General features: G+C 36.2%; 1 protein-coding gene across 1 annotated transcript; it reads right to left on the bottom strand.

Moving 5' to 3' along the window:
• Window positions 1–5,929: 5,929 nt before the first annotated feature.
• On the bottom strand, window positions 5,930–12,316 carry LOC107955536 (ABC transporter B family member 19). Its single transcript, XM_016891326.2, has 10 exons — window positions 11,697–12,316; window positions 11,529–11,583; window positions 10,989–11,164; window positions 10,520–10,720; window positions 10,162–10,421; window positions 9,770–10,086; window positions 9,457–9,680; window positions 8,570–9,389; window positions 8,247–8,488; window positions 5,930–7,331 (listed from the first exon to the last, which is right to left on the bottom strand). The coding sequence occupies exons 1-10, from the start codon at window positions 11,940–11,942 to the stop codon at window positions 6,123–6,125; spliced, it is 3,750 nt and encodes a 1,249-aa protein (XP_016746815.1). The 5' UTR covers window positions 11,943–12,316; the 3' UTR covers window positions 5,930–6,122.
• Window positions 12,317–13,409: the final 1,093 nt, after the last annotated feature.

Below are 13,409 nucleotides of genomic sequence, written 5' to 3'. Positions count from 1 at the left end.
CCGATATTGCGTAATATCTTCTAAAATTTTAGATAAATAAGGTAGGCAAGAGAGAGAAATAAGGAGGCGAGTTTATGAATAAATTAGGGGTGAACGGGATACAATGTTATGTGTTTAACCATTTCTAGTACTTGAAACTGTTTTGAGCTATCTATTGTTTCAACTCTGAACCGTCCTAAGCCTCAGAATATTACAAGCCTAGAAGACCTTTGGGACCTGAATAATTCTTGAATTGCTTGTATTTATCTAAATGAACACGACCAATTCATTTTTTATATCTATGAGCTATCCATGTAATTCATTTTGATGGACAACACTTGTACATACAATCATTTCAATTGCCTCTATATTTATTAGCACTTTAACTTATTGAACTAATTGTATTTGCATTAAGAATACTCGAGTTAGCTAGATATCACTCTTAAGTTGCATGTGAAGTAGTTCTCATACAAGTTGGATATTTTACCGCTATGTGACCTAATTGTCCAATTTTAGTCCAAGTGTCATCATTTTGCATGTTATGTGTATTTGCTTAAGGACAAACAAAGAGTTAGGTGTGGGGGAGTTTGATCTATCATAATTTGATACGTCAAATTAGGCTATCCATTGCACTTAAGGAGCTTATTCTCAAGCAATTTAAGTGTCTTTTATATGTTTTTTTTGATTTTTAGTTTTGTTGTTAATAAATTATTTTTATTTGTTTTAAGTCATTTTTTAGAACCGAATTACCCAATCATGCCATGGGGAACCTAACAAGTTGATTGAGTGTTATAAAGAGTCGACGGTGGCCCAATCATGAATAAAACATCACCTAAAATGGGGTATCATGATATTGAAGTAGGGAAGTCGTGATACCCTTGACAATGCTGAAATAAGGAGAATATAGGTCATCTACAATGGTATTGCAATACCAGACCATTGGTATCGCAATATCAAGACCCCCAAGACTCTCAATCTCAACACTGTTGTGGGTATCGCGATATCGCTGCTTGACAAGTAAAAAAAAACTATAATGGCAATTTTGTGTTCGAACAAGCTTATGTCTTTTTTTCACTTAAGGGAAAAATGGTCATTGTTAGGTTAAATGTTAATAGGATATAAATAAAACTTTATAAGCCTTTCAATTCAGATTTTTGGTGGCTGAATAGTTTCTTTAGGGTTTATAGTTTTTAGGTTAGGTTTTCTCTTTTCTTTTTATAGATTCTATTCTTGTAGTTTTCTTTGTTCTTTATCGTAAAACACTTTGTTAATGAAGATGGATGAAGCTTTTCGGTGTCATTGGTTCCACATTTAAATGAACATTTCTTATATTTATCTCTATATTATGATTATTAACTATTCGATGAAATTTCTGCTTGGATGTTAAGCTTTATCATGTGCTAATTATTGGATGGTTAATTGATTGGTTGTTTGTTAGCTTAAGTTAAAGTTTATTGTTGATTGATTGGTTGTTCGATTATATTAAAATGCTTAATACGTTAGAATTGACACCTCTAGCGGAAAACCTAGATAAACAAGACCGAAAGTAGAGTTTATCCTTAGATAGTTTGATATAATCGTGCCGAGTAGTGAGACCAAGAGGAAATCTATATGCCTAGGTAAGACCGAGAGGTAATCTTGGGTGGTATCTTTTAGTCTAGGATGAGATCGAGAGGAGATTCCTAACGAAGAGTGGTAACCAATGTAATCGGTATAGGTTCATTAGTTTAATTAGCACTCAACTAATTAATCGACCATCGCTTAATCATTTACATTACCTAATACATTAGGAAGACAGTTCTCTTCTAAATAAATAAATAAAACTCTCTCGGCCACCGTCCCATACAAAATAAAAAATTCTCTCCTAAATTATTTTTTTGGTTAAATGTTGAAATTTTTTATAGAAAGATTTGTTTGTGTTTGTGTTTAAAGGAGATAGTGTGATAGTTTAAGGTGTTTTTGAGTTCACGATGATATGTAGCGCTCGAAGACCCCCATATTTCATATACGATGTAGGGATCGAATTATCACCTTAGAATCCTATTACATTGCAACTCGAGCTCCAATTCACTGTGGTTATATGGTCACCAATTGAAGTATAACTATGGCTCTCAGTGTAAGAGTATGCCCAAAGATCAATCATGAGATGGTTGTAATAGCATAATTGATTTACCATGTTTATTAATATAAGGCGTTTCCATTATTATTTCAGTTTTTTTTTCTGTGTGTATAAATAAATTATTTTATAATAATGTCCTGAGAATAATATGATTGTTCTTAAAAGATCTTTAGTCAAGTATTATTGTTGACTAGAACAATAATAATGCATTAAGACTAACATGTAGTTGATTGATGATAAAGAGTTGTCATTGATATGGAGTGTCAAAATCAATGCATGAATATGCGTTAGAGAACAACATATTGGACTGACCCGCTATGAGTATGTTTCTTGGATTATTATGTAATTGTCACAACATTACTCATAGTGATTAATATCTATATGATCCTCAGACTTGAGATCATTATTATCCCAACTTCGTGAGTTGTATATTTTGATACAGTCAAATGTACACCATAACTGGTTGTTCTATAAAGGCTGATGTTGGATATACCACAATCTATGTAGAGGGGTATGGTTGATCGATATAGAATAAGTCCTTCCTACATAATGGGAGTAGTATATTAGGCCACTTGATTGAGTGAGACTAGAAATGCATGGCCATGCTCAAATAAGTTGATATGAGATGTCATACTTAATTGTATATCATATATACTCAAGATATCAAGAAACATGAGATGGACTATGCAAGTGTGACTATTCCATGACTTGTGTTCATTCCAGAGATAAAGGACTTAAGGATTAATGCATGAAAGGTTAATCACAAAAGGTTTATGTCAAATCATGACTTCTTGTAACTTAGGTAGCAATGATGCATTGCTAGATGCCACTCATTGTATGTAACATTAAAATCGTTCTAGCATTACTGCTAATGTTACAAGAGCCTATAGGGTCACACCATATGGTTGATATGATCGGAATAAAACATAGTTGGTATTGTGTGTGGTTGTCACTTAATTTAATTGGGAAATCAAATATCGAACAAATTATATGTACAAGGATGTTGTACACATAATGAGAATATAATTCTATTAATATATGAATTTGGTTCATATATAAATTTAAATAAATATAGTTTACCGAAATTTTTGTTATAATTAATGTAATTATAATTTTCGGTTAAAACATTATTATATTTATTTATTTTAAATTTTGTGAATTAATATTCGATATAAATATACCAATTTAAAAGGGAAGTTAAAAAAAAGAGATTAAAAACTACCCCGAAAACCTAGTTTTGTGGTCTAGCAGCCGTCAAGCAAAGAAATCTCTCAAAAACAGTTTTGGGGATTTCTTCCGTTCATTGTCAACTGGGTGGATTACGTAGAGGTCGGCATTTGAAAAGTTGAGACTTGGTTCGATAGCGGTTCTGAATTCTCGTTGTCGAGGCGTCGCTGTCTACTCAGATTGAAGTTTCGGTAATTCCGAAACTATCATTATAATATCATTTTTCCCGATTCGTTCCTCGCACATGGATCCATGGTTTAGATTGCCGGAATTTTATTTTTCTGCTGCGCCTTGGGGGCACCGGCATTCCAGCACTTAGTTATGCAAACACGGGTTGGAGTATAACTCGGGAGCCTAGTTGGCGATGGTTATGCGGTCACGGGTTCAAGTTTCATGCCACCCGAAAAGGATGCTTTATAAACCTCATACATAAGTTTGGGACCATAATAATAGGAAAAAAATAAGGGGCTTTCTGATATAATCAGCTTATTATTTTTCTCCATCTCCACCAAAGCAGTATCGTTAACCTCGCTATTCAAAACTTGTGATAGAGTTTGGGGCAAAAGGACTTTCGAGAGGAGGAGTGACAGTGACAGTGGAGAAAAAGGTGAATGTCCTTTCAGGCCAACAACGGTTGTTATGATTAAAGAACTCATTAATAACTACAATTGATGTTGTCCCGACTCAAGTTTTATCTTCTCTCCATCACCACGGTGACTCCTCTTCTAAATTTCCTCTTGCATCCAACTCTGTCACAAGTTTCGGACAACTACGTTAAGGATACTACTTTTGGTGAAGATGGATAAAAAGAATAAGTTCATTATACTATAAAGCCCATTTATTTTTCCTTATGATTATGATCTCAAACTTATGTATGGGATTTATAAAATATTCTCTTCTAGTATCATGAAACTTGAACTAGTGATTGCATAACAACTCTCAACTGGGCTCCTGAGTTATACTCCAACCCATGACTGCATAACCACCGTCAACTAGGAACCCTAGTTATACTTCATTCCATGACCTTATAAACACTGTGAATTGGGAGTCTAAGTTGCAATGTGATGGGCTTCTATGGTGATAGTTCCATCTCAACACAACAGATGAAATGTGTGAGTGTGCGAGTTTTATCACATCACCGTGAACTCAAATATATCTTAAAACTATTACAATGTCTACTTCAAACATAAACACAAATAAATTTTTTTTCTCAAATTTCCAAAACCCAACACAAATAAAAAAACAATTTTAAATGTGTTTTCTATTTTTCTTCAAAATCAATATATTTCCATAAATATCCAAAAACCAACTTAAAACCTTAAATATTTTATAAGATTGGCATATACCTCAAATTTAATATTATTGTGTTTGTTAAATTTGAGAGATAGAAGGGGTTAGGAAAGAATCTCCGGAAGCCGAGGCTGAAGCATTCAGACACAGTTGAATATGACAAAAGAAGTGGTCAACATTTGTACACTATTACACCACTGGTGAAGTCCTGGAAGAAAGAATCTAACACCAATTTCACTGCACTAAATTTCAATCTTTGGTTTCTGCTACTTTTGTTCATCAAACCATGTGATTTTGTCAGCCTTGCCTTGCGACTGCTACTCGCTCTATACTTTATTTTCTTTTCAGTAATTAGGGTATTAATCGAGTGATTAATTCTTTTGTCAGGAGGTTTTTAAAGAGGTAAACAGTTTATCATGAAATGTATTTTATTCTTACGAGTAAGATTAAATCTCAAACTTCATGATTAAGGGATCACACCACATTGTTTATTCACTCTAAACATTCATTCCTCGGTTCATTCTTTTCTCTTTATGAAACTATCTAATTTATACTTCATTTCCAAAAACATTTAAATTTAGTTTCAATGTTCAAATTGGTACCTAAAAATTATTTTAGTCCAATTAGGGACCTGAACTTGACTTCTTGATTTAAACTGGTAAATGGCTTATTTGAACCAATTTGAACTATAAAACTAAGTTCAAGTGCTAATTGAACTTTGAGACCAAGATTAAGTACCTAATTGGACTAAACAAAAAACTTTAGGTACCAATTTGAACATTAAAACCAATAAACCCGCCATTTGATTTGGAGAGAGAAACTATTATATTTTTCTAATTAATCTAAAAAACACCGTATTTTTCTAAATAATTTTTTAAAATATAATATTTTTACGATGAATTGGATATTTACATCTTTATATCAATTGGTTTTCTTGATTCTTAATCTTTAGTCGAGAATTGAGATGGTTTTTATGTATTTAGGCGTCTGAATTATAGAAAGTTATTATTGAATTCGGCAGGCCATTGCAGTTTGCAGTGTACCTAATATTGCAGAATTTTTTGCAGAGGGTCATGCATGTATCATGTATAATGGCAATGGAACCATCCCCATATGTGGACATGATGCATCATCTCTGCCATCACTTTAATCCATGACCCACCATTTCTTTTTACATTTTATATATATATACTATATATGTAACAGACCCTCAAAATGCTTTGGCCTTATCTAAGAACAGAAAAGAACCCTTCAGCAAACACATGCAATGTAAAGCTATAAGAAGAAAAAAGGAGTTGATAAAGGCTGGAAAGGTGATGTCTAGGGTTTCCACTTTATAGTATTATAAAAATTTCAATTACAGAAAGTAAAAGCCAATCAACACATATTGGGGCTTATCCACCATTCATATATATCTCAATAATTTAACATTTTTTCAATCTCATTGGAAATGGGGGCCATTGATACAGCCAGTCTACAACATTCCCATATCTACAGCTATATTATATCATATGTGATGGTGTTGTAGTTGCAACAGCCTTGAATAGGCTCCTTCGGGTCGGGCTATCAATTCCGAGTGGCTGCCTTGTTCCACAATTCGACTGTCTTGCACTACTCCGATGCTGTCTACATTTCTTATCGTCGAGAGACGGTGAGCCACAAGTACTGTGGTGCGACCCCTCATTAGCCGTTCCAGTGCTTCTTGTAGTACACACTCGGATTCAGCATCAAGTGCGCTGGTGGCCTCGTCGAGTAATAGTATTGTTGGGTCCTTTAGCACGGCTCGTGCAATTGCTATTCTTTGTTTTTGACCCCCAGAGAGCTGAACCCCTCTTTCACCAACAGGTGTTTTGTACCCATCAGGCAATGCACTGACAAAACCATGCACGTTAGCTGCTCGGGCTGCCTCAATTACTTCAGCTTCAGTTGCTCCTTCTTTCCCATAAGCAATATTATCGAAAATGCTAGCAGCAAAGAGGGCTGGCTCTTGTTGTACCAATCCGATTTTAAGCCTAAGAGACTTTAAGTTCAATCTCCGGATATCTTTTCCATCGATCATAACCTTTCCAGCTGTAGGATCATAGAAGCGTTCGATCAATGCAATGACTGAACTCTTGCCAGAGCCACTAGCTCCAACAAGTGCTTGGCTTTGACCAGCACGGATTCGAAGGTTAAGGTCTTTAAACACTATGACATCAGGTCGTGAAGGGTATGCAAAATCAACATGCCTAAGCTCGATTTCTCCACGAATTGATTCAACTGGTTCTGCTTCAGGATCATCCGGGTCAATCCTGGTCGAACGATCTAAAATGGAGAACACTGAACCAACAGCTTCACCACCCCTAATGATTTCAGGCGCAAGACTAACAGTTTCCGCCACTGAATTTGCCGTGACCACCAAGACCACAAAAACCTTGATCACCTTTGAGAATGTGGAGGCACCTTTGTTTACAAGGTGCGCACCATACCAAAGTATCAGAGCTTCCGACGCGTAAAGAGCAAGTTGAGATAGGCCAAAGAGGAGGCCAGAAACTTGGCTGCGACGAAGGCTTTGCATCTGTGGAACTCGGAGCTCATGACAAAATAGCGAAAGGATCTTGTTTTGTGCGTTGAAGGCTGCAACTGTTCTGATATTACTTACACCTTCGCCAGCAATCATGCTAGTCTTCGCATGTGCTTTCGCAGTGTCACCAGCAAACCCTTTGAGAGAGAGTTGCTGCAATGCAAAATAAAACCGAATTAACTGTTACAAAACCCTACATATCAAATTGAGACACAAGTGGTTCTAAAGTTAGACATTTAAAACTAACACAATTTAGGACTTATAATTTTGAAACCATTTGATAGTCGGTTTTTACCATGCCTAACCGGTCATTCTAACATTAGTTATCCATATTACACAAATATCTAGCACAAGTAATATTCCAAAGAGTTGTCATGACAGTGGCCTGTGGCATCAATGAAGTGGGATCAATCAACATTAAGCCAAATCAGGCTTAACTTCATTGCTAGGACATGACTGTGATCATGACATTGTACATATATAGCAAGTGCAGTCCTATTTTACTATTTATAAAGCATGCATCTACTACGAGCACCGTCAATCACACAGGGACATGTTAATCTTAGTTTGAAAAATATTATAAAATAAAAAACAAAACGGATTCTAAACATCCCCTGTACACAGAGGCCTAAACTTAAGGGTTTTACTGTCACAAACTGACATTCTCCAGGGAAATAAAAACAAAGTAAACAGAGAAAAGAAGATAATATCTTCAAAATATATAATATCATGAATTATATGATCACGGGATAAAGAATATCTTGAAACTATCATATAGTTTAGTGGCATCTAGTATAAGAAAAAAAACAGAAGCCCTTTAACTTGTCTGAACACAGAACTGATATACACTGTAAGGTGCAGTGTCGGTCCATTGAAGAAAAAAAACAAAGTTGAGAACTGACTGATGGTAAGCAAACCATGCAAGCGTAGTGAAAATCTGGATTCTGTATGCCCCAAGTGCAGTTAAATAAGTTACAGTTCTTTGCAGTGTGAATTTGGACTGCATTAGTCGACAAGATGGTTGAATTATAGCTGAAAAGGGAAGACATTGGGGGAATGTGAGCTTACCTGAGCAAAGTTTGCAAGGACTAGAAGAGGGAAGGTACCGAGGATGAGAAGAGAGACCCTCCATTCTACAATGAAGGCGACGATGAAGGAGGTGAGAAGTGAAGTCATGTTTTGGAGTATGACTGAGATCCGCTCAGCTATTGCAGATTTTACGTCAGCTGCATCAGCTGCCAATTTGGCTGCAAGAAGACTTGAATTGTGCTCTTCTTCATCGAACCATCCGACTTCGTTCCTAAGAATTGCTGAAGAGAAGCAAACAACACAAACTTAACAAACATAACATTAAACGGCCAAGTCAACTTGTCGTCGTTGCGAATTAGTACCTCCAAGCATCATTCTCCTCACTCTTGTTGTGAGATTTTCTCCCATGATACTGAAGAAATAATGCTGAATCAAATATGCGACAACAGCATAGAGACCAGCCCCAATGTAGATAAAAACATATTCTTTTGTCTTTCTTTCCATCGAGGTCGGATTTGTATAGTAGAACACCTCAATCATATTGCTCATTACTATGGCAAAAGTTGGTCCAATGAAACCGGAGAGCACAGAACCAACAGCTCCCATAATTGAATAGGGCCACTCAGGAGCATTTAGATTGAGAAGCCGGCAGAAATAGCCATGTGGAGCTGGATTTTTACGCTCCGTCTCAGCATTCGAGATCATCTCTATTCGGCCATCAGCACCAGTACTGTAAGAATAGCTCAAGTTCCGTAAGCTGCCAGACCGGAGGCTTAAGGACTTGGTTGACAGTGAATGACTTAGACGTGATGAACGAGAACGGTGCGTTGATGGGTTAGCGAAGTCTCTATTTCCCACCATTTCTTGGAATCTGATTAATGAAGCATATGCTCCTGCCTTAGAAATCAATTCCTCATGAGTTCCAATCTCAACAACTTGTCCTTGCTGTATAACAGCTATAGAATCAACATTCCTTATGGTTGAGAGCCGATGTGCAACAACTACAGTTGTTCTCCCAACCATAAGACGATCAAGAGCTTCCTGAACAATACTCTCGGAGCTCGCGTCAAGTGCACTTGTTGCTTCATCAAGGAGCAAGATCTTTGGGTTCTTCAACATGGCTCGAGCAATAGCGATTCTCTGTTTTTGGCCACCCGACAATTGGACTCCTCGCTCTCCCACCTGAATTTGCATAGTGGTGAGCTAAGAATCAAAGTTAAACTAGAATAATAAACTTCAGGAGACCAACCTGAGTGTTATACCCATTAGGAAGTAGGGTAATAAAACTATGAGCGTTTGCAGCAGAAGCGGCAGCTTCCACTTCATCCATTGTTGCATCAGGCTTTCCATAGAGTATGTTCTCGAGGATTGTAGTTGCAAAGAGTGCAGGTTCTTGATTCACCAATCCAATCTGACTGCGTAACCATTTTAGTTGCAGTATCTTTATGTCCACATTATCCAACAAAACCTGTCCTGCTTAGCCAAAAAAGAAATATCAGCTCTAACATCAAAAGGGGCAAAGGTTCATTCGTCAAACACGACAAAGAAAATTTCTTAATTACCCTCGTTGGGATCATAGAACCTCTCTACCATAGACACAACTGTACTTTTCCCAGAACCACTACCACCAACAACTGCCATGGTCTTTCCTGCCGGAAAGAAGATTGAGAAGTTCCGAAAGATGATAACATCAGGTCTTGAAGGGTAGCTGAACGTGACGTCCTTGAATTCTATGTTGCCATTGACCTCGGGAAGTACTTTTCCATCCAAATGATCTTCAGTTATGGAGGGTTTTTGCTTGATAATCTCCATCAACTTGTAACCAGCTGTTTTTCCTTTACTAAAGGCTCCGAGATTGGAGAATGACTGACCCAAACTCCTGCAATATAATCCACAGGTTTACTTAGTTTTCCTTCAACGACAGAAGATAAGATACATAAGCTCAAGATCTTACATGCCACCAACAATGGCCGAGAAAATTGCAGTGAACGCCTTGCCTCCATCAGTCTGTCCATTCCGGATAAAAACACCAGCGTACCAGAAAACAAGCGCCCAAGACATGCAAGCTATGCCATACGTACACCCGAGCCCCAAACCCTTGGCCATACCAGCCTTGTATCCTAGTTTTAGTGTGTTCTGTATTGCATCTGAGTAAGAATTAAGGGCCTTGCTCTCACCAACATATGAGTAAACGGTACGGACTTGTGCAATCGCCTGTCGAGATGATTAACAACTTAGACAAGATTAATAACATTATAATCTCCCAAACATAAAGGTCTTAATCCAAGCTTTCTAAGACCGAAATAACTCACCTGCTCGGCAATTATGCCGGCATTTGCATAGGATTCCCGGCTTTTTGAAGTGAGGCCGGTTAAAGTATATGCATATAAACCTCCAGCAAATGCAATTCCAGGGATCACTGCTACACTTAATAAGGCTAACCTCCATGCTGATACAAAACCAACTACCAAACCAGCCAAGAAAGTTGACAAGTAATGGATAAAGTTTCCAACCTAAAGATTTTTACCAAAAAACACAAACAATTAAATTCTTAAGCAAAACTTCATTTAATCCAAACTGTTCCCTCTATCTTAAGGCATTGACCTCCATTGAAGGTGCATAATAACATTGATATGCTAACATGCACAGCCAAAGGTTCAAACCCCAAAAAATAGTATGGTGGGGGACTGCATTTATGTATAACCAACAAATCCAAATTGACAAATTGAGAATTAAAGCCATTGCCACCACTGGGTTACACCAAGAACTAAATCAACCAACCTTCTCACTAATGGCATCTTGGACAAGTAAAGTATCAGTTGAAACACTAAAAACAATATCTCCAGTTCTTGCATCAGTGTCAAAGAATCCTACATCTTGTTTCAAAACTGCTTCTAAATACTTCTTCCTTATTGTACTCACTTGTCTTTCCCCAGTGTACATCCAACATGCAATCTCTGTAAAAAAAAAACCCAAATTGGAAGAGGAAAAGAAATGGTAAAAATATTTGAACTTTTTTTTAACCCCCATCACGGTAAGAATCTAATGTGTTTACAATGGAAATGATGGGACAGTAGTGAATAGTGAGAAGATAATGTTGAATAAAAGGACAAAGAGACAGCCCTTAAGACCACGTGGAGAATCACCTACTGGTCCGTTATGGTTTGAAACTGGTTACACTAAAACACGAGACACTTGTGACTGAGAGTTAAGACCATGGTGCAGTGCAACAATGTTGTCTGTAATGATTCCTTTCGATGATTTTACGAATTTAAAAGATAAAAGCAAAGCTCTTAACTATTATAAGGAAAAGAAATATACCTGCATAAGATGATAAGCAGACAATAAGACCAAGATACACAAAATAGAGTGCATACTGCATTAATACAACAACAAAGTTAAACAGATCTTAGATCTGAATATATTAATTAAAAAATTGGTTTTTTAATATATATTTAATGAAAAAAATAGAAAGAAAGAAAAAAGAACCTTGGCAACTTCATGAGTCATTTTGGGCAAATCAGATTGGTTTTTGCCAAAGCCATTAACCATTTCACCAAATAATAAGAAGAAAACAGGCATTGAGGAACCATGGATAATAGCTCCTAAGCTACCAGAGATCATTAACATGTAATCATATCTGTCAGCAAAAGTGAAAAGTTGGTAAAACGGTAAGTTTTGTTCTTTCTTCTTCTCTGCTTCAGGGACTGTTTTTGTTTCTGTTGTTTCAGCCATTTTTAAAACTCAAAAAAAAGAAACCAAAGCTAACCCAAGTTTCAGAATCAAGAAAAAAAAGAGGTAGAAAGGGAGAAAGAGGTTCAATGAGTTGGGATGACTCGGTGGATATTAAGTTAAAGTGTGAGAAGAATAGCCATTGAAAGATAGAAAAAGACGAGTGGAGTGGGGGAAGATCTGAAGATGAAAGAAGAAGATGAGATCTAAAAGAGACTCTTTTTCTACATAACTCTCTCTCTCTTTCTCTCTCACACTTTCTTTTTTTAAGGTCTCGAAAATCTGACAATGTCGTTTTTGAGTTTATCAAGTTCGAGAACTCAGCTGAAGAGAAGGGAAAAAGTAAAGGGCAAAGCAGCCAGCACAATTCGAGTGTTTGAGTGAGTGTATATATAGAGAGAGAAATTGTAAGAAAAAAGATGCGTTAGACCATTGGTCAAACCAAATGGAAAAAATAAAAAATAAAAAATTTCACACTGATTTTTATTGAATAAAAACAGGGAAAAAAATGGTAAATTACTCAGTATTGATGTAAAGTACGAGGGATGAGAGTAATGGGTTGATTATTTTTGGTGAATTATAATAATAAGGTAAAATTCGAGTAACAAACATGATTATTGTAACTTAAATTCAGTTTACACTTGAAATAATGAATAATCTTAACCATCAGATCACTATATGAAGTTAATACTCATTTGATCATAGTGAATGGATCAACAGGAAGTCTTTCCAAGTAAAGTCAATAAAAAGATTAACATTGTCTATGCTATATGCACATGTCTAAGTGACGGAGAGATATAACAACTTAACAATCAATAAGTAGTGTGACAACCCTAATTAGACCCTAGTCGGAATGTGGTTTCGGGATCACAAAATCGAGTCACAGAAATTTATTTTAATTTTAATTGCATATATTTATGTGTGATAGTGTATGTATGAAAAATTAAATGTTTTAAATTAGTCTTAGGAATGTAAATTTTTCTTTAAAGGACTTAGTTGAGAAATTGAGAAAAGATGATACGTAATTTGTAAGGATCCAATAACAATAAGGTGAGAAAGCTTGGGTTTGCATGTCAATTTACCCTTAATGCATGTAGTGGTCGGCCATGAAATGATGTTACTCCACTAAGTCTAATTAAATACATTTTAATATGGTAAATGATAAAATAAAATTAATTAAAAAAAAAGAAGGTAAGAGAGTGTAGAAGCCCAAATTGCCCGGGCCCGATTATATCAAAACTCAACCAAACCTCTAAACCCACTAAAACCCTTAACTCATGACCCATTTACATCTACCCAAATCCATTACAAAACCCAAATATTAAACCCAATTCAAAAGCCCATTAAGCCCCCAAAAAACAAACCTAACCCAAAAAAAAAAGAAAAACCTAACCCCCCCAAAAAAACCAAGAAACCCTAGCCACCTAACCACTTTCCCACTTGTCCCATTTTTCCTCCCATTTTTGATAT

The sequence above is a fragment of the Gossypium hirsutum genome, chromosome A07, assembly GCF_007990345.1.
Source record: "Gossypium hirsutum isolate 1008001.06 chromosome A07, Gossypium_hirsutum_v2.1, whole genome shotgun sequence".
In the NCBI taxonomy this organism is placed as follows: domain Eukaryota; kingdom Viridiplantae; phylum Streptophyta; class Magnoliopsida; order Malvales; family Malvaceae; genus Gossypium; species Gossypium hirsutum.
This window is presented reverse-complemented; position numbering and strand designations above follow the sequence as displayed.

Coding starts and splice junctions, on each gene's coding strand:
- LOC107955536 (XM_016891326.2), bottom strand. CDS start 11,942: ATGGCTGAAACAACAGAAACAAAAACAGTCCCTGAAGCAGAGAAGAAG. Junction 9,681..9,769: donor GTTCTATGATCCCAACGAGG/GTAATTAAGAAA, acceptor TTGGCTAAGCAG/GACAGGTTTTGTTGGATAAT. Junction 8,489..8,569: donor GAGGAGAATGATGCTTGGAG/GTACTAATTCGC, acceptor GCTTCTCTTCAG/CAATTCTTAGGAACGAAGTC.